The following is a 27,787-nucleotide window of genomic DNA, read 5'->3' as shown; positions in this document are numbered from 1 at the left end:
CACCTTTCATGGGGTATTTGATCATTTATTTCTTATTTTCCTGTTCTGGATATGTTGGTGCCAGTCTATTGGTACAACCGTTAAAAGTCATACAGGATTATAGAGTTTTTCAGCTAGTTAAAACTTAAGATATTTTAGTTTCCTGCAAAAAGTGGGACAGGATTCTACTGTTAATCAGGTCTTAAACAAAAATTAAATCATCAGAAGGACTCAGTGAAAAAGTTTAGTCAAGCAACTCCATTTATTGAGCCTCTAAGAGGTCTCTGTTTTAATTGCAACAAAAGTCACTTCGCAACATACAAAATAAATACAGGACACAATTATGATAAGGCTCCTTTCAATATGGCTAATCTTGGGAGCATGGGTTAGAAAGACTAAAATCCTGTCTAGTAGACAGAATGCATGCCTAAAGCCTGATTCCTAGAAAAGGTTTCTAGGACCAGTCAAGCTACCCAAAAGGTTCCCTTAAAAGAAACATCTGAAGTACAACACTACATTTAGAAATTGAATTATGTACTGGAGGAAGAAAGTAAGGCAGGAAGAGCTTGTATTTACATAAAGAGCATGCAATACAGATCATCAAATGGACACTCACTTTACATTTAGAGTTTATACCGTTAGCATGGGTGAGGAACTAAACTAGACAGTTCTCAATTTTAAAAAGGTTCTATGGTGCCTACCATATTGGATCTTATAGCTGCAGACATCTGACTGCTAAGGGCAACAACAAGGTATGGAAACTGTCCCGAAGTATGTTTGATAGAGATCATTTTAATATTGCACATTTCCATTCACTGAAGACAAGGGTTTAACTGAACGGAGACAGTTTGGCTTTTAGCCTCTCCATTCTTGTTGGAAGCAGACCGACCATTTCTTTACTGAGTTCTAGTTCAGTTTCTATGGCCTGGACAGCTTCTGGATGCTTCTCACAATAGTCTACTAGAAATGTGTAATATTCCAATGAAGTCTGCATATTCTCCAATTGTTTCTTGCCATCAGAAGTAATAAGCTTGCCATATAATCGTGCAATGTGAAATTTGGCCACCATTGCAGGGCGAAGAACATCATCCTCAAGTTTTTCAGGAAATATCTTATCTGGGTTCCTCAAAGAATCTAAGAAGAGTTCATAGTACTTGACTGCTAACTGAGCCAGAGAATTAATTTTTTTTATAGTATGAGAGTCGAGTTCCTCTAGCCTGTTACCAATAGCTACCTTTAAATCCATCATCTCATAATAGGTGTCCGCTAATTCAAACTGAAGCTGCCTACTTATCAGCAGGTAATACTGTGGATTCAAATCCACGTACATGGGCTCCAGCATATCTATTCTACGCTTGTGCATCTTGCAGCGTCTCTCATAATCTTCTTCAAAGAAAGCAAGCACCTTAAACAAGGCACTGTGGTCCTGAACAATTTCAATATGGTCAGTAACATAGCCATCAAACTGAAAGAACTCTTTTGCTTCATGAACATAATTCTGACCCACTAGGAAGACTTCTCTGGCTTCTTGAAAATCTAAAGGACATATACAGCTCACTTTCTCTTCTGTGGCTAATATAGAGTCACATAGATCACTGGTTCCAAAGAGGACAGCTTTCTTCCTGCCCTTCTCTTTTTCGTCTTCCTCTTTTTTCCTTTGGGCTTTAAGTTCTGATTGCCTGTCTGGATCCAACTCTCCGATATTATCCTAAAAATGACAGAGCATGTTAGTTTAAAATACATGTGGCTACAGAGAATAATATGCATTGAAGCTGCTTTTAATTACAGTCCTCAATGCAAACAGAAGTTTGCAACAGCAAGACAAGAGAGTGGGCATGCTAACATTTTAAAACTTATGCTCACTAAACAAAACATAAATTATGATCTTACCTCTGTAGTGCATGAGATTTATTTAACATGGATATTTTAGAAGTATGTCTCCACCCCAAGGGGTTTTTGTATCCAGACAGACATTGGAGCTGGAGCCCTTTAAGGCCTCAATTCAACAAAGTACTTTCAGCACCTTCTTAATGGGCATTGTATAGTCCCATTGGAAGTCAATGGAACTATTTGAATGCTTAAGTGCTGAATAAGGATCACATTACCCACATGTTTACATTTCATCCTTGCCTACAATACAAAGTTTTGTTGGCAAAAGTTATGCCGCTTTAATTAAAGCGCTTTAAATAAAACCGCTGTTGTATATCCACACTAACTCCTTATGTCGGCAGAGCACATCCACACTAACAGCTCTTGCATCGACAGAGAGCAGTGCACAGTGGGTAGCTATCTCACAGTGCAATTGGCTGCAGGGTGTTTTGGGAAGGGTCTGCAATGACTCATGGGGCAGGTACAGCATCACATGATGCATGTTTCTCAATCCCATCGTTCCAGTGGCATCCTAGTAGATTGTTAGCCGCTTTTTCAACTGAAGTGCGTGGGGGGAGGGAGAGGAGAGTGGTGTGTCTGGGGCAGGGGAATGTCAAAGCAGCACAGCAGTCCCTTCCCCCGCCCCCCCCCCCCCAGCAGCAGTCTGCCTGCCAAGGTGTTCCTAGTGCAGAGCAGACAGGAGCATTCCATGTTAATGAGTTGCAATTTGTTCCCCAAAGGGAGCAGCACACTCAGCTGTCAGATACTTCCCCAGAGCTTTGAAAGGGGAGGGGCACATGCCTGCAGGGCAGCAGAGATCAAAACGGTGAGCAGCCAGTTATGTGGACAAAACAAACAGCAGTATCTACTCTGTCGCTTTAACTCTGCCGCAAAAAGCTTTAGTCCTCTTGTTGAGGTGGTTTTATTTTGTCGGCAAAACAGCAGAGTTTTGCCACCAAAAGTAGCTTTTTAGCGTGTATGCCCTCCCGTTCTGTTGGCAAAAGGCAGCTTTTGCCAAAAAATACAAAACAAAAACTTTGCAGTGTAGACAAGGCCTCAAACAAACATTTGTATGCTCTGCTGAATTAAAGCCTAAGAATGGGGCTTTGTGGGCGAAGATCAGGGAGACTTGTAAAGTTGCTATGTTCCATTAATCAACCGGCAGGGCTAAGCAAAGAGCTTGTTTCTGATCCAGTCTCCATACTTATTAGTAATAGAACAGCTTTATTCAAGGGTTAGCAGTTTTTAGAATATGTACAGCCTAGAGTTCAAATATTTATCTCCTGATTACTGGCTGTGCAACTATGCATCCTTAATGACTGGTAATGAAGTTATTCCTGTTATTTATAAACGAAGTTTTTGTTGATTCTGTTCACAATTGTTTAAAAGTAATCATTGATTACCTCAAGTGATTTACGAGCACTCTGCAAAAGAGTCAAGCAGTACTTAATCCAACATCTTGCAATTTCAGCTTTTCTCTGTCGAAGATCCTGTTGGTCTTGTTCTGTTTCATCTGATAAATACACATATCAAATAAAAGCAGGGGAGAGCTCAAATGTTACATTAAATGAAAGAATGATCATTTACGTTGATCAGGATATTTTTCTGTCTTTCCCTTATAGTTTTAAGAGTGCAAAGGTTGTAATCCCTAACCCTAGCAGACTCAGAAGTGTGTGATTACTGTGGCTCCATCAAATATTGCCTTTAAAAACAGTTTAGATATGTAACAGGAAGACCACCTGGACTTGGAGTTTTTCCAGAGTATAACAAACAGATTTGTTTTCTGTTCTAAAGTGAGAGCCCATCTGCCCTTCAAAAACAACTGTAACAGCAAAGCTGCTCTCTAGAATGATTAACACACTGTTTGCTCTTGCAACAGCCCTAAGAATTATAGTGAAATAGAGAGAGTGTCAAATTGAGGAAGTAGAGTCCGTGGCCAATCAAAAGTATAGGAACAGGAAGACTTGCTAGCCCACAAACTCTTACGCTCTCCTCCTCTCCCCAAGTTCCCCACCACAATCACAATTTGCAACACTGTTGACGTCTCAACACTGGCACCAAAGATTGAACGGACGTTAAAACTGAACTATCCAATCACCTCTAGGTGAAGTGGAGACAAATTAGTGGGCCAGTGTGGGGAAGCTTCAACTGCTGACACAGCCATTCTTGTTCTCTGGATACAAAGGATGCTTCAGTCTCCAGTGCCGTTAAATTGGTACCTTTCACAGGCACTACATTCACTTTTTTCGGGGGGTAGGGGGGGAGAGAGGCAGGGAAGGGCACGGCAGGAAAGAGTTGGAGAAGCCAATAGCCTCAAAGTGACCTCCATTTGTTCATTAGTTTAAGAATCCCTGCACTGTACACAGCGGATAGTTTTGGCTTTGTTTTACTAACAACAGAATTTAGATATGTTCCATTCACATGCTTGCGGGTGTCTGTTCTTTAAGCAGGTGTTCTTATTAGCAAGTGCTAAGGTGAAGTAACTCTAGACCTTGACTGACCAATCCAGCCTTTTCTCCTTTAAAAGAGATTTGATGAATTACAGCTATTTCATATGCAGAAGTGTAACACATCACTGACTGATAAAGCTCCTACCTTGAAAATCTGAGTGAGTGAAACTTATTCCCATGTTTTAGATCCCAGAATTTTCCATATGATGATTTTCATAGTATAGTGGCTCACGATATAAAACTTAAGAGGAAGGGAGGAGGAGAAAAAGGAAAAAACAGGAGGAATGCCCAGCATGCTGTAATAAATATCACTTTGCACTTATATAGCATCTTCAATCCAATGATCTCAAACCATTAGCCTCCTCATCTATGTGACAGAAGTATCATTATTCCTATTTAACAGATGAGAAACTGAGGCACGGGGAGGTTAAGCAATTTGCCCAAAGTCACACAGGAAGATTTTGGCAGAGTTGGAAAGAGGACCCTTGTCTCTAAACTCTCAGTCCTGTACTGGATGTAGAGACCATCACTGCCCATATACTTCTCTGTTATTATGTAATTGTGTTTATTACAGTAGTCACTAAGGGACAGCCAAAAAAAGGGTCCCCACTGTGCTCGGTTCTGTACAGAGTAGACGACAACCCTTGCCCTGAAGAGCATACAATCTAAATAAACAAGACAGACATAGGGTGGAGGAAAGGGTCTGACACACAAGCAAAGTGAACAGCATGATGGCAGCAAACATCATGTTAGTTCCACCATTTTTTTTTTAAGTGGGAAGGTTTAGTTTGGAGGAGATAAGCAAGAAGGGAAGGGGGAAAAGAAGGTAAGATGTCAAGTGTGGAATGAAGCTCAGGTAAGAGACTGAGGGTGGGAGTGAGAGTCAATCAGCACAGAGCAGAGGAAGTCCAGTCACAACTGTAGAGATCTCAATGTCCAAAGATTCCTTCTTTGGTTCCTACCAGATGGAGTCTCCTCTCTGCGACCCACAGGACAGTAGGAGAGATGCAGGCCCCAGAGTGTGAACATGTGGCCTTCCCTGCACAGTTCTGGGTACTGCAAGGTTCTGGGAGGGAAAGGTGGCTCTGGCGGGGTCCCATTTTACTGCTCCCTGCCACAGTGCAGCAGTTCCAGCTTTGTCTGCTTCTACTCCTACTGGCTAGAATCTCTGGGTGGCTTCCTTGGTGAAAGCATACCACATTTCTGACCCCAATGTCACCCTAGTCATCCAGACAGTAACACAGTCAAGTGACCATGGCAATCTAGATGCGTGAATTCACAGCTGTCAAATATTTCATATTTATTTTAAGATGTCTTGACAGACCTCTACGATTAGTACAACCCAATATTTTGTAAAGTCTTAGGTTTCCTTATCTAAAATGGCTCTTGCACAGCCTGCCTCCTAAAAATGTAGTTAAATTGGCTAGATGAGATATAATGGGTGACTCTATATAGATTTTTGTCCATTTTCAAGTTTCCAAAAAATGTCGTAAGTGATGACATTTATACATTGTGCAACCCAGCTGACTGAACTCTGGTTAAAGGGAGTTTGGCTGTGTTCCCTTCAGCCGTATTCTACCCTTGAATAACAATGCCAATTGGATTTAAGGGGACTACATTCCAATTAGCATGAACCCTTTAAAACTAACTAACATTCACTGCAACAACGGCAGGCTAGGGGAATCCAAAAATGCAGCCCTTTTGAATGCTAGCACAATCTGCCATGAGTCTAAAGCCTCATTTATCTGAAGCTTTCAGTTGTCCAAGACTTTGAAATGCCCAGGGCTGTGCTGCAGATGTGGAAACCAAAGCTTATCGTTTTACAGGAAGTAATGGGAGAGGTAGGATGTTTCAAGTAGCACAGCTATAGTCACGTGACCATGACCCCTCAGAAGTATGGCTGTCTCTTTAGGAGGGTACGTTCTTTTCCACTTGATTTTGTTAATTTAAGAGTTGTTTATTTCATTACACCAATACAAAGTTAGTCAAGGATGATGACAACTTCATAAGTACCATCTACTGAGATTGCTTCACGTCAAGTGACAAATTGTAGGGTGTTTTATATGGAACTGCTTTTATGCTGAAGTCTTCATTTTAAGCCTATTCTTAGGAAATGTCTTCTCGCATAAGATTCGTTTAACAGTTTTCATTTAGGGATTGCTCTAAACAGATTATACACTGTATTGTAAATGTGAGAGCCAGAATTTAAAAAAAAATATATATATTAAGGGTGAGAAATATCCCCCCATACTCCTGAAAACATCTGGGTGGAGATGTTCAAATTTTAGACCTGCCCCAGTGTTTTTCCCCCATCCTCCTGGCAACTTGTAATATCTGTTAATTTTACAAAACACAACCCACTAAAGTATCACCTGACTCTGGTGAAATTCCTGAATAAGCAGCAATAAGTATCTGAGCTTTTCTCAAGGTATTTACATGTACCAAATCTTAAGAACTGTTATGCGTACAACTTAAAAATCTTGGTTTAATAGTAGTACTGGTATAAGGAAAGATAATTAATTCTCTTAAAAGGAATTGGAAGTACTATTAGAGCTCCCAACTGAGGAGCACATGAGCATTTAACATCCATACTAAAAATGCTTATTTCAAAGCTACTTGATTGAAGCTAACTACCATTAAAACAAAAACACAAAGCTTACTGTCCTCTGAAGAAGGAACCTGTCCAGCTTGGCTAAAGATGACATTGGCCGCTGCTAAACAGTGTCGAGACTCCATAAAGCATTGCTGTGGGGGAGAGAAAGAGCAGTGTTCCATCATAGGTACAAAACAGCCAATGAGCTGCTACTTTAGACTTAACTAAGTCCCTCAATTTGTAAAGTAAGGACATGTGAAGATGGGGAAATTGCAGAATTGAGAGATCCAGGGGCATTTTCCTTTGGACACTAGAAAATATAGGTGTAATACTGTGCAATTTGAAAGGAAAGATGATTTTTTACATCTACTATGGAATATAGCACCTTCCCACCAAGTATCTCTGCTTCCACATATCCCATCTCAACCAACAACCCCCACACAGGTAGTCACTGCCTTTTATAGCAGGACTGAAGCACGAACATTATAAATTCTTTCCATGCAACTCTGACCTATGCTACTGTCACTTCCTGAGGTGTGTGGTAAACACTGTGTTGTGGGGCATAACACAGTCCTGAGCTGAACATAAACTGAGTATACATTATGAGTCAGATTTTGATTCCCTTACTCTCACATTGAGTAGTACTTTACTTGATGGTTAATTCCTTCAATTTATCTCCTCAAAAGGTACAGGAGGGACAAGTTACTGCTGAAACTCTATCCTTAACTGAGTGGTATTGCAGAAGTCTCCAAAGCACCAAACTGTTTTACAGAACACATGAGAATTTGAGTTGTCTTCAGTATGAAAGGTCTCAAAAACAGAAATACGACACAAAGCAGTGAGTTGTTTAGTGACAGTGCAGAGACTTTGGAGGCAAACACAACATCCATTATATGATTAATTCTAGTGCTCTCACAACCTTCAACAAATTTTGTGTACATGCTAAAATATCCAAGAACAATTACTTAAAGTGTGCAGTGTAAGACTCAAACCTGAATTTTTTTTTTGCTTTGGCTAGATAAGAACTAAGTACTAGTAGAAGGTAGTTTAAAAATAATTATTTTCCCTTGTTTCACCTTAAAAAAAAAAACACCTCATAAGCACCACATCACAAACCACCATTATTATGAATTATTTGTACTACCGGGCCCACTTGTGCTTTAGTTCTTAAGTTTACCCCCTGCTCACTTTTGGCAACATGCTACCATAGGAAGTGGAACCACTGCACTCCCTTAGACAGATGTTTGACATCTGAGGACTATTTGTGTGTTTAAAGGAGGGCATTTTAAAATCCAGTAGGCACCATATCTCGATGAGCTACTGGAACGGCAACTCTGACTTTGTAGTTACTTTTTATGATTGCAGATTAATAAGTCATAACCATAGCAGAGAACATTTAAATGACAGGTTTCAGAGTAGCAGCCATTAAATGGTTACCTTAGTGAGATAATATTGTGACAAGGTAGCAGCATTCAGAGCCCATTCTACTGGATAGTAGCCGCTGTACTCAAGCTGTCGTTTAAGGGTGGTATGGCAATACTGGGCAGCCTTTTCAATCATTTCCAGGTGTTGGTAGACTTGGGCCAGATAATATAATGTATGGGTATAGGCCTTTTCAAATCTGGGAAGACAATTTGGGTCTTACTTTAGATTTATTTATTTTTAAAAACAGCCATCACACACTCATTTCAAATGTATGCTCTAGTCAGCACCCACCTTTTTGATCTCTCTTGATCTGTAAGTTTTTCTTCTTCAGCCATGAAGTGTTCGTTGGGATCAAGGGGAGGGTTCCCATTCTGAAAAAGAATAAGCAGTATATCCAATACACAACCTATAATTTATTTGGTGATATTGTGCTCCCTCTGCTGGCTGCAGTGTGAAACACACAATGCAAGACCATAAAGACCGGTGAGCATTTGCAGTTTTTCAATCCCAAATTCAACACTAGACTGTTGATTTTCCACAGAACTTCTGAATGTTGCATTTAATGTGATTTCCTGAAGTCCATGAGATGTTTTTAGAAAAAAGGCAAATAGTATGCCTCACTTTTTCTACTGTGTTATAAAACTGCTTTTCTCATATACACAACTACTGTGTGTATTTTTTAAGAATATTATATTGCGATAAACTAATTTACTCTGGATTCATACTGATCTCATGAGAAGTTATTAAATACGTCTACAAATATCAAATAAAGAATTCATTTACCAAGATACACTACCGGCACACACACACAAGTATCCTTCACAATATTTCCTGCAGTATAGGCATAGAAAATGCCTAGCAGACCCTATCATGAGGTCTGATCCTGCTAGCATTTACACGTGAGTAGCTTTAATCAGGAGCAGTCACACAGAAGTCAATGAACTACTTTGTGAGAGCAATGTCACTCATGTGTGAAAGCATAACATTGTCCCTGGAAAGATTATGGGTTCACTCCCCATGAACAATCTCTTGATCTAAGGCCAGTCCACACACTGTTTTTGAAATGGTAAAACTATTTCGGCTAGGAATTATTTTATTTTTTTTAAAACCAAAATAGTTATACTAGTACAAGTCATGGTGTTGATGCACTTATATTGGTATAAGGGTGCCTTATTCCAATATATCTTGTTCCCCTTCCCATATGGGAAAAGCTATACAGGTCTAAAGCACCTTTATGCTGATATTGTGTCCATACTAGAGGAGGGTGTATCATATTATATTATACCAGTATATTTAAAGCCCTACAGCATTTGTGTTTAGACAAGCCTTAGAAGCATGAGTCTCTACTGCTTAAGCTATAGCACGTCAGCCAGTTAACATGGAGGCAACAGACTCAAAAATTTCTGTATGTGGTCTAGCCACTAGAAGGGAATAAAGAACACACTGTGTTAGTTGGGTTACACACTCCCCGGGGGCCAGGAAAGCTTGAGATCCACAGCATATCAAATCCCCATATAGCATGGCATTTCTAACAAGGTGCAGTTCACAGCATTTGCTATTTCAGGTCCCTCCTGTCAGCTATACAAGGACAAGAAAGAGGCAAAGAGTGAAAGGATACCACACAAATCTAGCTGCATGACCACAGGTAAAGTGCAATTCATTTTAAAGAAAAACTCCATTGATGTATCAATTTCAGTTTATTAGGTTCAACAGAGAACACCACAACATTCATTCCAAAGAGACCCCATGCTTCCTGAAGAGACTGAACCAAAGAGGAAAGCATCTCTCTTCCACCAGTTTTCAAAGGGGGAAGTCATAGCTTTGAGTACTGATTTAGATGGATTTAAACATATATTTAGGATGTGTGGGAAGTAAATGTAGTTTTGTTCTACATTAACTAGTTTTTGTTCACTCTCTTTATGGAGATGATTTCTGGGGTTTATACAGAATGGTCCTGTATACAGCATCTTGCCATTGTGTCCGTTCCACCTTGCTGTAAGACAGCTGTCAGACACAGTTATAGCTAGCACGATTGGGCCATACCATGCCAACACAGTTTATGACACAACTTTGTCTGTCTGCACCTAACTTGCTTCATAGCTATGTATGTCCCTGCTTTTTATGAAAATTCTGTACACCTACCCAATTGTGCCACCAGCAGTTGATGCACTGGCTGAGGACTGTGGATATTTTTCCAAGATGGCTTCCTCATATCACTTACCATTCTGGAAGTTTTTAAGCATGCCAATATATTAGCCAGTCACGTGTTACATGACATTATGAGCATTTTCAACACTGAGGGTACGTCTACACTACCCACCGGATCGGCGGGTAGTGATCAATCTATCGGGGATCGATTTATCATGTCTTGTCTAGACACGATAAATCGATCCCCGAACGCGCTCCCCATCGACTCTGGAACTCCAACGCTGCGAGAGGCGGAAGCGGAGTCGACGGGGGAGCGGCGGATGTTGATCCTGCGCCACGAAGACACAAAGTCGATCTAAGATACGTCGACTTCAGCTACGCTATTCTCATAGCTGAAGTCGCGTATCTTAGCTCGTTTCCCCCCCCCAGTGTAGACCAGGCCTGAGATCAGTTTAGAAGTGCAACTTGCTGTACTAGTGTACATAGTAGTTTACAAGCTTATTGCTTGATCACTTCAAAAATGAACAGCAGATAAATGTTCCTGTAATAACAGTACTTAGCTCTACATGGATTTTTCATCCATCTCTCTCAAGGGAGGATAAATATCACTACCCTCCTGTTACAGGTGCGGAAACCGAGACACAAAGAGGCAAAGCGACTTACCCAAGGTCTCCACAGCTCAGTGGAAGAGCTGGAACTAGAATCCAAATCTCCAGATGCAAAGCTCAGTACCTTATTTGTTGGGCCACATGGTCTCTACCAAGCTAAGAGAATAATGTCAAGAGGCAGGAACTTCTGTAACAGGCTTTATTTGTCTACATTCTCAAGACATCCCATGAGGCAGAGGGAATCTGGATCAAGCTCATGATAGTAACATAGAATAGGATTGACACATTCAAGTCATTCTGTTCTTTACACTTAGAATAAAACTGAAGACGTGGCCAGAATGGGACTCTCTCTGTGGCAATCCACCTCCCTCTGCCTCCTGGAGAGAGGCTGCAAAGAAAGACGGAGCAGCTCAGAGAAACACTCTTCATGAGAAGTGGGGTAAGGGCTGGGAGAGGGAGTAATATAGCTACCTTTTCCCCCCACAAATTGGGGAGGGGAGGGGGGAGACAGCGCAATAGGCTTGTCCCTTTACTTGCTTTTTTATTAAAACAACCCTGAAAGTTGTTCGTTTGTTTGTTTTATTTATTTTCACACACACACACACACACACACACTTATATACTGCTGGTCTTTAATTCAGGTTCTGTCTAGCCTGGAAAAAGGATGGTGATTGAAGAACTAATGAAGTGATGACATCACAAGAGTGCAAAAGCTAAATAACCCAGGGAGGAAAGGATTTTTAGAGTCAATTTGTTTAATCAATGCTTTTTTTCTTTGGTTACACTTGTTTAGGATCAATAACTAACTTTTTTAAATAAAATTTATTTATTAAAGATTCCCACCAGTTCAACTGAGGTGCAAGAGCTCATAATACATTCCCTCAGAGACTCCCAACAAGTTCTTCAGCAAACTCCAGGAGATCAGAGGTGACATTTCTGAAGTTTAAAAAGTTACAGGACTATCTGGACCGTCTCTTTCCAGTCTCTGAGTGCTCCCTTCAGATCTCAGGCCTCATACCTTTACCTTTACCTATGCTGGATGGAGTTGCATGATTCTCCCGCTCTTAGACCAGGCCCCAGACCCCAGTACCCTTTGAATCAACCGTGATAAGCGAGCAGGTCCAACTGGTCTCAGCACCTGTGTTCTTCTCTTTGGGAGTCTGATCAGTGATGTAAATAGCGACCAAAGCACTGTTTATTTTGCTGTAGGAACAAAGCATTTTAAGACAGATGTGCGTAGAGTGTTTGTTATCTTACTTAAAAAGCCCTACCATCCTGTGATGGTGACCTAGGCAGGCCTAGCTTCTTCAGACATCCAAGCAGGGTTCTCACGTCTCTGTCTCACTCCTCTGAATAATTACTTTTAATCCTGCCAAGTCTCCTTTGTTCTTGTGAGTTCCTGGGCTTTTTGCCTTATTGGCCAAAACTAGTTAAGCTGTCTGAAGCCAGGATACAGAATCTTAAAACTCCAATTCTGTCACAAGAAACTTGAAAGCTTTCAAACCCTTTTTACACCTCATAAAGCAGCAAAAAGTGAATAAACTTGATTTTAAAAGTTCTTTGTACGTTATTTTTAATATTCAAATCTCAGATCCTACCAATCAGATAGTAAATCCACAACTACACAGACCTTGTCAAAATTTAAATGCATGTTAAAACTAATCCCACAAAACAATCTTCCCAAACTGACTATTATTCCAGCTTTCCATCTCAATTCAGTCTTTTCAGAGAAACATTGGAAGAGCTCCATGGAGTTAAAAGAAAAACAAAACGGCAATCCAGTTTCTAACATCAGAGATAGAACCAACATATGCTTCAGGATCATGCTTATGGTCAAAACCTTGAATTACTCCTGGGGGAATTTTGCACCACTGTCCAGACCTTCCATACCCAGATACTCCTGCCGAGCCTCACCCCATACACCCAGAATACCTCCAGAACGCCATACCTCAACCCCTTCATTTGGAGCCCCCCGAACCCAGACCCCCTGCCTCCAGCCCCCCATTCCTGCACCCTAGACCACCCCCCACTGAGCTCACTACATCCCTGCACCTGAAACCCCATCCCCAAGCCTGTGCATGCAGATCCCCCCACACCTAGACCTCCCACTGAGCTGCCTGCACCCAGATTGTCCCACACAGAACCCTCTCACCACACATCTGGATGCCCCCACACTGAGCCCCTTCACACTTGGATCCTGCCTGGCTGAGCCTTCCTGCCCCACACCTGGTGTGCCTAGCACAGAGGAGCAGGGCCCCAGGGTGTTTCTGGGACAGGCCCAGGCCTTGTGCTGTGTCAGGGTTGGGTGCAGCCTCACCGCTGAATCCGTGTCCCGGGGGTGGGGAGGCTGCAGAGTGATCTCCCACCTTCGTGCAGCCAATGGTCTGTGCTCCCCATTGCCCTGCTGGAGCCTCCACATTTATTTATTGACAAATTAAACATGCAGAATTTTAAACTATTGTGTGCAGAATTTAATTTTTTGGTGCAGAATGCCCTCCGGAGTATTGAATACAGGTTGTCATATACACAGCATCAATGCCAGAAATGAGTGTCAGGTATTAACTAGGAGACATTTTTTAAAAGTTCAGTCCTCACAAAGACAGAGAGGCCAAAAATTTGTAAATACCAAATTGTAATTGGAGGGATTTCCCCACCTCCCAGTGCATTGAATTGCAGTGTACTATGGTTTTCTTCAAAGTCACAAAAGGTGAATTATTAATGCAGAAAGCGGTCTTTGAGGCAATCACAATGTATAAATAGCTCTGCAAAGACCATAACAAAAGCCCTGTTCTGCCATTGCTATCACACAGCAGAGTCAACAACTCAGGCCTTGTCTACACTGCCACTTTACAGCGTGGCAACTTTTTCAGTCAGGGGTGTGAAAAAACACACCCCAGAGTGCTGCAAGTTTCAGCGCTGTAACGTGGCAGCGTGGACAGTGTTCCCAGTGCTGGTAGCTACTCCCCTCGTGGAGGTGGTTTTTTTATAGTGCTGGGAGAGCTCTCTCCCAGTGCTGGTGCCATGACTACACAGCCACATTAAAGCACTGTCGCGGCAGTGCTTTAACATTGCTAGTGAAGACATGCCCTTAGATTGTTTAATATGCATAAGGAGTTTGATCATTAACAAGACTGCCTGAGACACACAAGAACCTTTCTGAAAGAAAGCTAAATGCATGCAGCACTATAAATTGTCACAGTCAATCGATGCAGACAGTTTAGGAGTATTTAAGATTAACCCTTTTCCTTGTTAACTAAAATAAATGGTTTGAAGTCTCTCATGGCTCTGCAGTACTATCAGTATGAAGTTAAGTAGAGTTAGTGGAAGCTAGATTCCATCTGGTTTTAATTCTGGCTAAAAAACTTCCAACATTGATTATTTTACTTATTTTAGTATTTAAGCAGAGTTCATTTGCTGATTATTAAACCAGCATTGAAACTATCATGAATCACAGATCTCAGTTCCCCGTAGTGCTAGCAACACACATTATGTCACTTTTCAGAAGCACAGTAGCTGCCAGCAGGAAGCTCAGAAATTCATGCTTCACGAAGATGTTTTTCAGAAAAAAATATTCACTATGTATACTTAACAAGAAATGCCTCTGCATGTGAAGGCTTAAAAATGATGTTCTTCTGCCAGATGCAGTCTTCAGGAAAATGGCCATCTTTTACCATCTACAGTGCTGACTAGCATCTCTAGGTGCTGCCATAACACAAATAAATAATAGTGCAGTGCATGTGTAAAATAAGCTGTTAACAGTACCTCTTTCATGTACTGATTATACAACGCCTCTGCAGATTCCAAGTAAGTCTGTGCTGTTTTAATTTCACCTCTTTCAGACCACAGGATACCCAAATTGTTCTATAAATGTAAAAGGAAGAAAGGGGAAAAAGGAAAAGAAGAAAAAAAAAAAGTTATTTTCCAGTATTTCCCATTCCCAACAACAAAGTTCTCTAAACACAACCAAATTCCACCCCAACACACACAACCAAATTCCACCCCAACACACACTATTTGAGTCAATGGGAGTTACTGCCTTTGGAGAAAAAGGATTGTATTTGGCCCATAGTTTTTACCTTGAGTTGTTTAAAGATGCCTTATCACACTATAGCAAACTTGAAAATAAAGACCCAAACATACATAATAAGAAATACAGAAAATTACATGTTTATTTCAGATGTATGTTTAAACAGATGCTCGCTCTCTCTCTCATAGTTCTATTTCTGATTCACCCTGCAATTAAGTCATAGCATCAGTGTGGTCATAAAAATGATCAGGAAGTTAGAAATTCAGTATTATGACTTCAAGGCTGGATAAAATAGGATGAGAAGTTGAGCTAGGAAAGAGCAGATGATGTTTAAATAAGCATCTTCACTGATAGGCAAAGGTGGAAAGAAAAGTTAAGAAGTAGAAGTTAAGGGATGGGTATTTTAGACCTAAAACACAATTCACATGGCAACATTTCTTACATTGCTTCTGGAGGCTCTCCAATTTCAAAGAGCTTCTCCAAGTGTATCATTAAGAATTTAGCATTCATAAACATTCCAAGTTGGAGACACACTAATTTGGTTTCTATATTTGCTCATTTGAAAAGGCAAGTCTTAATATATAACTAACGAGGGGTAAATGTGGAATTCTATCAAGTTGCCTCTGCAGCTGGCCCACTCAAATTAGCCTTCTTTTAAGAGCATCAGACTGTGTGGTGCTCATGAAGAGAAACACTAAGTCCATGGGACTGGATGTACAGTGTAACAGGCAAAATCAGACAGCAATCATCTCGTATGGCACTATGCAGAAGAGCACAAATCAGAGACAGGGCCATAGGAATTGACCTGATAAAAGGAACTCTGTACCAGTGCTTCCACAATAGAGGTCAGTACAAAGAAAGCATACAAAGCACTAAAAACACAATTCTATAGATTATTGCTTGTACTGCAGTATTTATGTTGCCTTTCTTTACATGTCCAAGGTTTGTTACAGCCTGTGAGATTGTGTTAGACACAATCCCAGTCAGACACCATGATTTCTAGTTGTGTTATTTGGCATACATTGTCCAATGCTAGGAACAAGAGCATCATCTGGGAACAGAACTTCTAATAGCATTGGAAACAGCTCTGGATACAGCACAAAAGAGAGGTCTGAAACAGCAGGAAAAAAAGATAGTGTATCCAGAAGATAGCACCTGTCTGTTACAAACAAGCAACATTTACAAAAGTCAATTCAGAAGCAGAGCTGAATCCTTGGCCTAAGGCAGTGGTTCCTAAACTGGGGTTCACGAAATGTTACAGGGGGTTCTCGGGAAAAAATTCCCTAATGGCGGACAGAGCTGTCCCTAGGGACCCCGGCACGGGGCCAGCAGCCCGGAGCCCCTGGACTTCCAAGAGCTAAGCAGATCAAAGCAAGCATATCTATCACACTGAGGAGATTTAAACATCAAGACTCTTTATAAGAAATGGAAAGGGAGGTGGATATTTTTTGCTTTTTTAAAATTAAATAGGCAGCTAGTATTGTTTTTAAAATTATAATGAAGAACAAGTTTAAGCTTTGTTGTAACGTGCGCTGTTTGCCTGGACTGCTCAAGACCTGAATGCTTGTGTAGGAGGAACTCTTTGAGTTGGCTTCTTAAATATCTTCATGCTGTTTCACATCTGATACTCCTTGATGAAACATAGGAGCCTTGTCTTATAACAGGCTTATTCAAAGTGATACAAGCTACGAAAGTGAGCTCTTGGAAGAGTGTTGCCATTTTCATAATGTAATAAAAATACTGTAATGATAAATAATAAATAGCGTGTAATAAACATGTCATAAAAACAAATTTTATATTTCCAAGATCACTGCTTTTATAATTTATACTCAGGTTAAAGGAGAAAATACCTGGAAATACTCATTTTTAGGAGGGGGTTCACGAGACTTGACATTTTAGTGAAAGGGGTTCACAGGCTGTAAAAGTTTGGGAACCACTGGCCTAAGGCAATAAAAATTAAAAAACTCTGGCATGATGTAAACTTGTGTAGTTGTGACCCTTTTAGTTACTGGTGGGACACTAACCCATTTTGAATGGTTTCTGAATAAGCCTGTAACTTTTAAATGACAGGTTTATAATGTTGAGTATAAGCCCTACCCAAGTTGTCACACTGGAAGACAGTGACCACACACAAATGCAACCTTGAAAATTTCAGGTAACCCACTTGACTACAAGTAGTCATTTTTTCTGACTGGTATGTAGTCTCTCTCCACTATCCCCTATTACGGGGTGTCCAACCTGTGGCTCTAGAGTCGCATGCAGCTCTTCAGAGGTTAATATGCAGCTCCTTACCTAGGCACTGATTCCAGGGCTGGAGCTATAGATGCTAACTTTCCAATGTGCCGGAAGTGCTCACTGCTCAACCCCCTGCTCTGCCCCCATGCCACAAGAGTTTTTTAAGGTCAGGCTTGACAAAGCCCTGGCTGGGATTATTTAGTTGGGGATTGGTCCTGCTTTGAGCAGGGGGTTGGACTAGATGATTTCCTGAGGTCCCTTCCAACCCTGATATTCTATGATTCCACCCCTTCCCCCAACACCCCTGCCGTGCCCTCGCTCCTTGCCCCTCCCCCACATAGCCTCCTGCTCACATGAAACAGCTGATGGCGGGGGGGGGCTGATTGGGGGTGAGGTCTGCCAGAAGGCAGGAGGCACTAGGGAGTGGATGGGGGGGCTGCTGATGTATTACTGTGGCTCTTTGGCAATGTACATTGGTAAATTTGGCTCCTTCTCAGGCTCAGGTTGGCCACCCCTGCCTTATTATAATAATTTTGCAAGGCTTCACAAGGAGACAGTTATTAGGTTGTCTGTTATGGTTAGATCAGCTAGCTGTTATAAGGACATCTGAATAGTCGTTATGTTTAAGACATCTTCTTTTAAGACAGCTTCTTTTAGGAGATGTAAAAATTGAGTAAAGACTGGAACATCTCTGAGAACGTACATGTATTTGGTAACCATTCTGAAGGGAATATACAGAGGAGAATGAAATTACTGTAAGGAAATTAATAGTATTTGCAAAACTCTGCTCACTCGGATAGGGCAATATACCTACGGTATTATATTACCCTAACGTTAAAGAGCAGGCAAACAGATTAACTGCAACAATACATTCTCATCACAATTTTGCAATGCAACTTTATATTTTCAAAGCACTGTTTAAATAGTAACTAGCATAGCCCTAAGATTGCAGCATTTCAATAGTTACACTGTTAATGTCATCCTAAGCATCACAAATAAAATGGGCCCAGATCTGGCAAGGTTTATATGCTACGCTGCCTAAGGTCAGGAACACCTCAACTCTGCAAATGGGGTATCTACGCAAACCTACTTCAAGTCCCAAATAGCACGATGCTCCATATCGATTGGAGACTCCCGCCATCCAGAATCACACTCCCACCAGCCGGAGTCTAGAGCGAGTCCCGCCCCCCGTTGCCCAGAGGTGCTGGCCGCCGTTCACGACGAGACAAGTCACCACAGTGGGAACCAGAGGGCAACTCAGTCAAACCCTCGCCCGCCAGGAGAATCAAGCCAGGGTCTGCCATCCGCCTACGGGCGCCCACCCGCCTTGAGCCGCGGCAGAACCTCATCGGCACGGCCAGTCCCGGGGCGCCCAGGGCGGCGGCCGCTCCCTACCTGGGCCTGGATGTAGAGGGAGACGCAGTCCCGGGAGAGGCGGTGGCGCTCCAGCAGCCGGGTGCACTTCAGCAGATGCTCCTCACCGGCAGAGAGCTCCTCGGTCTCGGTGTGATTCACCCCCAGCTCGTACTCCACCACTGCCAGCCGCACGGCCCGCAGCGCCGCCGCCTCCCCCGCGGGGGCGCCCTCGGCCTCGGCCGCCTCCTCCGAGCCCAGCAGCTGCCTGATCTCCTCCAGCAGCTCCCGGGCGCCGTACTTGGAGCGGTAGGGCTCGTTCTCCGGGTCTTTCTTGGACTCCACATTGGAGAGACTCAGCGAGCTGCGGAACTTCTCGCAGAGCGAGGCCCAGCCGGCGGGCGCTGCCATCTTCCTCGCCGGGCCCAACGCCACCCGCGACTGCGAGCCACCGCCTGCTCGGCTGGCGTTTTAGAGCGGACACGTGACACTCAGTGAGCAATCAGGACGCTGGGGTGTCTGCCCTCTACTGTCATGACGCCCGACCCTAACGTTCGGCTCGTACCACGCCCCACCCTCACGACAGGCGGCGCGCTTTCGCCGAGCGCCCGCGCCTCCTCCTCAGAGCCGCAGGGTGCTCAGTCCCAACCTGTGCCCGCCTCAGGGGCAGCCTAGCACAGTGCCAGGGACACGTGAATAAACAGATGCCAAATATGGCTGGAGCGTCACATTACCACAACCCCAGCTCTGCGCAAAACACGCCCATGAAGTGCTCTGGGGCACTGGCTCTTAACCTTTCCAGACTTCGCTAGGCCTCTTAGGAATCGGATTCGTCTTGTGTACCTGAAGTTTTACCTCACGTAAAAACTACTTGCTTACAAGCTCACACAAAAAATAAAAACGTGTCACAAATACCCTATTAGTAAAAAAAGTGCTTAATTTCTTCCTTTTACCATATAATTTTAAAATCAATCAATTGGAATATATATTTACAATTACATTTCAGTGTACAGTATAGCACAGTACAAACAACTCGTGTGAAATTTTTAGTTTGTTTTGACTTTGCTAGTGCTGTGCTGTTTATGGAGCCTGTTGTAAAACTAGGCAAATATCTAGATGAGTTGATTTACTCCCATACCCCTGGTTGAGAACCATTGCTCTGGGGGAAGGCAGCTGCAGCACTTACAGGAACACAGAATGTCTGTCAGGTGCCATCATCCCAGGAATGAATTGCTAACGATTTCCCAGTACCGAGCATCTTCCTTTGCTAGTAGTAAGTTTCACAGAACTAGAAGAGAAGAAGTGCCCATTAACACTGCCTCCCTATTATTTCTCTCTTAAACTGCAAAGGGCCCATGGGGAAATGCAAGAGCGCAGTCTATTTAAATAATTTTGTTCTGGGGTTCTTAGATCTGGTAATGACATCCTATAGTTCAACAAGGTAAATATTTTTCTTTTTTAATACATTTTTTCTTTATTCTTTGACCTCAAGAAACAATCAGAAAAATGCCAGAATAGGCCCAAGCAGCTCTCATTGCAAATTGCACACTTGAACAATATAAAATGAGAAATCTGGAGAATTTAGATTTTATTTTTAATGAGCAAGAGAAATATTTAAAGATATGTTTAATGTCTAGATTTCAATTATATATCATGAGAAACAAAGAAGTTACTCACTTTCTGCAGTAACAATGGTTCTTTGAGATGTGTCCCCCCACTGGATCCTTCCACAATAAAAAGAAAAATCTTGGGAGACTTCCTAAAAGCCTTCGTCCTATCCAGGTAAAAGGCCAGGACTCTCCTAACATATAATGTCTCTAGTATAGTCTCCCTTTTATCACAGTGAGGCTTAGGGTAAAAAGTTGGAAGGTGGATCAGTTGGTTCATGTGAAAAGGGGAGGGCACCTTGGGGGTAAACTTCAGCTGCAGTTTGTGTGTGACCTTGCCCCAAAAGAATACTGTGTAGAGGGGATGCATGCCATCAGAGCTGTTATTTCCCCTATTCTCCTAGCCAAGGTGATCGCCACCAGGAAGGCAGTTTTCATTTACAGGTATGTAAACCATGGGTTGGAAGGGAGGTCTAGTCAGGTTTTTCAACACTAGGTTTAGATCCCATCTAGGGGTGGGATGTCAGGGTTGTAGGAAAAGGTTTACTATACCTTGAGGAATCATTTTGTGGTTGGATGTGATAGCACTGAGTATCCCTCTACATGTCGATAGAAGGCTCCGATAGCCACTAGGTGGACCTTGAGTGAACTGAGAGAGAATCCTGATTTTTTAAGAGTCAGTACACAGTCTAGGATCTTTGGAAGAGTAGTGAGTGGCGGAGAAATTTGTTGGGAATTACACCAAGCCTGAAACCAGGGCCACTTTTGCAGGTACGTACAGCGTGTTGTGGCTTTTCTAATGTGTAGTAATACCTCTTGTAACTCCCCTGAGCAGGAGCTTTCTATGCGTTGGAACCATGAGGAGTTCCAACTTACTTTAGTGCAAGTCTTGAGGCGGAAAATCCCGAGGTTGAGATGTAGAGTGTGTCCTTCATTCTGCGAGAGGAGGTATGGAGTGGATTGAAGACAGATTGACAGGCACGTCTCAAGTTGTGACAGGTAAGACTACCAAGTCTGTCTTGGCCAGGTGGAAGCAATTAGTATGATGTGTGCTCCTTCTCTTTTTATTTTGAATAGGACTTTTAACAGTAGGGGAAACAAGGGAAAGGCATAGAGAAGGTCCTTGTCCCACAGAAGAAAGAGAGCGTTGCCCAGAGAGTGCTATCCTATCCCTGCTCTGCAGCAGTAGCATGGCCATTTCCTGTTCAGGTAAGTGGCGAACAGGTCTGTTTTCAGTGTCCCCCACCACCTGAATATGTTGTGAAGCACAATTGGGTTTATCTCCCATTTGTAGTTGTGTGGGAACTTGCAACTGAGACTGTCCACCATTGAGTTTTGTGTGCCGGGAAGGTAGGCCACTGATAGTGTAATGTTGTGGGAGATTCACCGGTTCAGTTACTTTAGTGCTTTGTGCAAAGGAAGGGCGACCTGGCTTCTACTTTTCGATTTATGTAATATATACAAGCTATGTTGTCATTAGGACTCTCGTGTGTGTTCCCTTGACCAGTGAGAGGAAATGGATCCAGGCATTCCTGACTACCCTGAGCTCAAGGATACTGTCTTGCATGACCTTCTGATAACAAACTAGGAAAATGCAACCTAGATGGAGCTACTATAAGGTGGGTGCAAAACTGGTTGGAAAACCATTCCCAGAGCATAGTTATCTGACAGTCATGCTGGAAGAACATAACAAGTGGGGTCCCGCAGGGATCAGTTCTGGGTCTGGTTCTGTTCAATATCTTCATCAATGATTTAGAAAATGGCATAGAATCCACTTATAAAGTTTGCGGACAATACCGAGCTGGGAGAGGCTGCAAGTACTCTGGAGGATAGGATTATAATTCAAATTGATCTGGACAAACTGGAAAAATGGTCTGAAGTAAATAGGATGAAATTCAATAAAGACAAATGCGAAGAACTCCACTTAGGAAGGAACAATCAGTTGCACACATACAAAATGGGAAATGACTGCCTAGGAAGGAGTACTGCGGAAAGGGATCTGGGGGTCATAGTGGACCACAAGCAAAAAATGAGTCAACAGTGTAATGCTTTGCAAAAAAAGCAAACCTCATTCTGGGATGTATTAGCAGGAGTGTTGCAAGCAAGACACGAGAATTAATTCTTCCACTCTACTCTGCACTGATTGGGCCTCAACTGCAGTATTGTGTCCAGTTCTGGGCGCCATATTTCAGGAAGGATGTGGACAAATTGGGGAGAGTCCAGAGAATAGCGAGAAAAATTATTAAAGGTCTAAAAAACATGACCTGTGAGGGAAGATTGAAAAAATTGGGTTTGTTTAGTCTGGAAAAGAGAAGACTGAAAGGAGACATAACAGTTTTCAAGTATGTAAAAGGTTGTTACAAGGAGGATGGAGAAAAAGTGTTCTTCTTATCCTCTGAGGCTAGGACAAGAAGTAATAGGCCTAAATTGCAGCAAGGGAGATTTAGGTTGGACATTAAGAAAAACTTCTTAACTGTCAGGGTGGTTAAGCACTGGAATAAATTGCCTAGGAAGGTTGTGGAAGCTCCATCATTGGAGATTTTTTAAGAGTTGGTTAGACAAACACTTGTCAGGAATGGTCTAGATAATACTTAGTCCTGCCATGGGTGCAGGGGGTTGGACTAGATGATCTCTCAAAGTCCCTTCCAGTCCTATGATTCTATGTGGAGGGATGTCTCTGTGGATAACCATTTTCCTTGTGTTGTAAGGTCATTTAGATGTGGTCCCCACCTATGAGTGATGTGTCAGTGGTGAGAAGTAACGAGAGAGAAGTTTGTGAAAAGTTTGCAAACATTTGCTGGGTTTTTCCACCAATCCAGGGAGTTTTTGACCATGGTGGGCAGCAACAGAGGTTTGTTTAGTGTCTCTCTGTTTGGTCTGTAGACCAAGCTGAAACACATTTCACCGCATGTGAAGCCTGGCATGAGATATCACCGCTGTGCTGGCTGCCATATGCGCCAAGAGCTAGAGGCAGTATCTGGATGATATTTGGGGGCTGTTTTGTATTGTCTCTATGAGTATGACCGAGGAGAGGAACCTGTGGGGGGTAGGAGCACTTTGGCCAGTAATGAATTGAGGTCAGCCCCTATGAATTCCAGGCATTGTATCAGGATGAGGGTTAATTTCTGGGTGTTGAAATCACAATAGGCCCAGCATATAGCTCCACCTTCATCCTAAGCTTCTTTGCTGAGCCAACTGTGCAGTAATTGGGGTGTGGGGGAGAGGGAGAGAAAATGCGGATAGATTCCATTATTGTAAAGGGAGGGCGTGAGAGGAAAAGTTTGGGCACCACCGCTCTAACTCTTGTAACACTCCATTATATTTCTGTCCTGGTCAAGCATTTCCAGACTAACATCCCTCCTCTCTTTTCATGAGAGCCAGACTCTTGAGCATTTAGGTGATGCGGTCTCTCAGATGTGGTGGGAAATATCTCAAATGGCAGGATACACTAAGATTTAAATGGACCCCACTATCAGCTCCAGCAAGTGGCAACTTGTATACCACTAATTCCCTGTAAACGACACATTAAAGAATCAATAGCAAATATAAAAACATAGCATTTACATAGCTTTTTCATCCACAGATCTCCAAAAGCTTTGCAAAAGGCAAGTAAGCATTATCCCAATTTTAAAGGCAAGCAAAGTGAGGTGCAAAGGTGCAGTGATTTGTCCAAGTTGATAGAGAAAGTCTATATCAAAGACGGAAACAGAACCCACAATCCCTTATTTCCAATCCAGTGTACCATCCATTGGATTGTGCTGCCTGCCTCTAAGCACATGGATTTGAAACACTAGACAACCATCTCTCTCTCTAAAACATGGCTATGGCTCACCATCATCATAGTACTGATTCTCAACCAGCACTGATAAGATTTATATTTAAGAACTGAACTATAACTGTGCTGCAGCCTACCTAAGGAGAGAGTCTCACAGAGCCGGGTGGGTGCCTGGGCAGAAATAAACTTGTCCATTCAGGTCAGGGAAGCTCGATTAGAATCCTGCTGGAAACAATGTACCTATGCAGCATTATAACAAGTTTATAAACTTCATGCTGACAGGACCCCAAAAAAGGAGAATAAAAAATTGTTTAAGAAAATGATTGTCCTTGTTCTATTCAGAATTGTTTAGTTTCTTCCTAAAAGGAGTAGTGCAGTGTTCAAGTATGCAGGATGAATAGCAAACATAGTTAAAACACACTTCAGTCCTGTCTACAGCAAGCAGAGCTGAACTGTGTTTAAACCACTAATTAGCACATTACCCACTGTAACTGGATCTGACAACATAGTAGTTTTGTTAGCATGGATAGGATATTATTGATAAGGCTGAATTTACCAACTGATATCAAAGTCCTTGTTTCCATGATTTTGTAAATGTTTATGATTAATTTTTTATTGATTTTCATAAAGAAACAATGAAAAGTACAAAACATAAGTCCAGCTGGTATATGTTTCCAAATACACCTCTACCCCGATATAACGCGACCCGATATAACACGAATTCAGATATAACGCGGTAAAGCAGTGCTCCGGGGGGGCGGGGCTGCACACTCCGGTGGATCAAAGCAAGTTCGATATAATGCGGTTTCACCTATAACACGTTAAGATTTTTTGGCTCCCGAGGACAGCGTTATATCAAGGTAGAGGTGTACTCATACTTCACAGGATCTCCAAAAGAATTATGGAATTTTACAATTTTACAACTTGTCAAAGCTGTAAGACTGGACAATACTACATACACAACGTTAAGGCAGAGGTAACAGTAATAAAATAAGAGAAGACATATGTGACTAGGGAGAGGAAGAAAGGACTGGTGGGGGGGCGGAGAGGAAGGGTTATGTAGAATGTAGTCTGGCATTCTTTGAGCCATCTCAACATTTTTATCCAAAAGTATCTAGAACCAAGGCCCATGTTTCTTCAAATTCACATAATTGCTCTTTATGGTGAGAAGCTATTCTTCCTTTGGATTCTCAGGCCTTGTCTACACTACGAGAGTAGTTCGATTTTACTTGCATCGAATTTTTGTAATCGATATTGCAAAGTCGAACGTGTGTGTCCACACTAAGGACAGTAATTCGACTAACGGTGAAAGCGTCGACATTCGAAGCGGTGCACTGTGGTCAGCTATCCCACAGTTCCCGCAGTCCCCTCTGCCCATTGGAATTCTGGGTGTAGCCGGCAATGCCTTCTGGGTAACAAAATGAGTCCAGGGTGCTTTTGGGAAACTGTCGTCATCCGTCCATCACTCCCACCCTCCCTCCCTGAAAGCGCCGGCGGGAAATCAGTTCGCGCGCTTTTCTAGTCATTGACAGCGCGGACGCCACTGTACTCCGAGCATGGAGCCCGCTGCGACCATCGCTGCAGTTGTGGCCGCTCTCAACGCCTCTCAACGCCTCGCAGCTTATCATAAAGGTTTCCCTGAGGCAGATGCAGAAAAGTCAGGCGAGGAGGCTACGGCACCGCGGTGATGTCCTGAAGTCTGAGAGTAGCACAGACCTGTCAGAAAGCAGGGGACCCAGCGCCGAGGACATCACAGTGGCAATGGGTCATGTTGATGCCGTGGAACGGCGATTCTGGGCACGGGAAACAAGCACTGAGTGGTGGGACCGCATAGTGCTGCAGGTCTGGGGTGAATCCCAGTGGCTGCGAAACTTTCGCATGCGGAAGGGAACTTTCCTGGAACTTTGTGAGTTGCTGTCCCCTGCCCTGAAGCGCAGTGACACCCGGTTGCGAGCTGCACTGAGTGTACAGAAGCGAGTGGCCATAGCCCTCTGGAAGCTTGCAACGCCAGACAGCTACCGGTCAGTTGCGAACCAGTTTGGGGTGGGCAAATCTACCGTGGGGGTTGTTGTGATGCAAGTAGCGAAGGCAATCGTTGATGTACTGCTGCCAAAGGTAGTGACCCTGGGAAACGTGGAGGCGATCATAGATGGCTTCGCAGCGATGGGATTCCCAAACTGCGGTGGGGCCATAGATGGAACTCACATCCCTATCCTGGCACCGGACCACCAGGCCACCCAGTACATTAACCGAAAGGGCTACTTTTCCATGGTGCTGCAAGCACTGGTGGACCACAGGGGACGTTTTACCAACATCTACGTCGGATGGCCGGGCAAGGTTCATGACGCTCGTGTTTTCAGGAACTCTGGTCTGTTTAGACGGCTGCAACAAGGTATTTACTTCCCGGACCACAAAATAACTGTTGGGGATGTGGAGATGCCTATAGTCATCCTCGGGGACCCAGCCTACCCGCTAATGCCCTGGCTCATGAAGCCCTATACTGGCGCCCTGGACACTGAAAAAGAACTCTTCAACTACCGGCTGAGCAAGTGCAGAATGGTGGTGGAGTGTGCTTTTGGCCGTCTCAAGGGGAGATGGAGAAGCTTACTGACTCGCTGTGATCTCAGCGAAACCAATATCCCCATTGTTATAGCAGCTTGCTGTGTGCTCCACAATCTCTGTGAGAGCAAGGGGGAGACCTTTATGGCGGGGTGGGAGGTTGAGGAAAATAGCCTGGCTGGTGATTACTCACAGCCAGACAGCCGGGCGATTAGAAGAGACCAGCGGGAAGCGCTGTGCATCCGGGAGGCTTTGAAAGCAAAGTTCCTGAGTGAGTAGGGTAACCTGTGACTTTAAAGTTTGTGTACTGAGAAGCTAAACCTGCCCCCGTTTCTTTACCCAGTTAATGTTGACTATCCTATCCAGTTACATACCCCCTTCACCCCCCCTCCAACACACGTGTCGAAATAAAAATAGTTCTACTTTGTTAAAGCACACCGTTTTCTTTAATACTGTTTTCGCGGGAATTTTTTAAAACTGGGACGCAGACTGTGGTGCGGAGCGGGTGTAGTGTTGTGACGCGAATGCAGCTTCTAAACTCAAGGATTGACAGGCTCCGCTGCGGTGGGATGCTTGTTTCAACGGAGCCTGTCACCCCTCCTGATCGGGACTGTGTGTATGGGGGGTCTATGTGACTTTGTGGCAGGGGGAGGACGGTTACAGATCCCATGCTGTGTGGCTCTGTGATCCCGCCTAAGGACCGGCGCTTAAGATCTGTAACTGCCCTCCCCCGCCACAAAGTCACAGAGCAACCCCCCCCCCCCCCCCCCAACATTACATCAAAACAACCTCCCAGACTAACCGGGGTAACTAGTCACTGCATCACTGCACTGTGTATGTGCCCTGCTGCTGTGCCTGCCCCCGACTATGTACCCTGCCAAAGGAGACTGTCCTGTCCAATTACCAACCCCCTTTCCCCTCCTCCTCCAAAAGAACATGATTGAAACAGTAGTTAACAGAAACGAATTTTTTATTATCAACTACACATGGCATTGGGAGGTGAAACTTGGACGTGGGCTTGTGTCAGGCGGGAAGGAAAGAACTTTTCAAATTTTGGGAAATGAGAGCCTTCTGCTACTAGAGCTCTCTGCAGGGGTGGAGTGAGACTTAGCAGGGACTCTGCCGCCTCTCCTTCTTTGCACTTTGGGTGAGGTGGGTA

At 43.3% G+C, this 27,787-nt stretch overlaps 1 protein-coding gene across 1 annotated transcript; it reads right to left on the bottom strand.

Annotated features, from left to right (window-relative positions):
* Positions 1 to 222: 222 nt before the first annotated feature.
* KIFBP (kinesin family binding protein) lies at positions 223 to 19,233 on the bottom strand. Its single transcript, XM_005297311.5, has 7 exons — positions 18,730 to 19,233; positions 14,835 to 14,933; positions 8,608 to 8,687; positions 8,329 to 8,512; positions 6,959 to 7,043; positions 3,252 to 3,361; positions 223 to 1,687 (listed from the first exon to the last, which is right to left on the bottom strand). The coding sequence occupies exons 1-7, from the start codon at positions 19,096 to 19,098 to the stop codon at positions 809 to 811; spliced, it is 1,806 nt and encodes a 601-aa protein (XP_005297368.2). The 5' UTR covers positions 19,099 to 19,233; the 3' UTR covers positions 223 to 808.
* Between the last annotated feature and the right edge of the window lie 8,554 nt (positions 19,234 to 27,787).

The sequence above is a fragment of the Chrysemys picta genome, chromosome 7 (genome assembly GCF_011386835.1).
Source record: "Chrysemys picta bellii isolate R12L10 chromosome 7, ASM1138683v2, whole genome shotgun sequence".
Classification (NCBI taxonomy): Eukaryota; Metazoa; Chordata; order Testudines; family Emydidae; genus Chrysemys; species Chrysemys picta.
The sequence above is the reverse complement of the archived record's forward strand: the minus strand, read 5'-3'. Positions and strand labels throughout refer to the sequence as shown.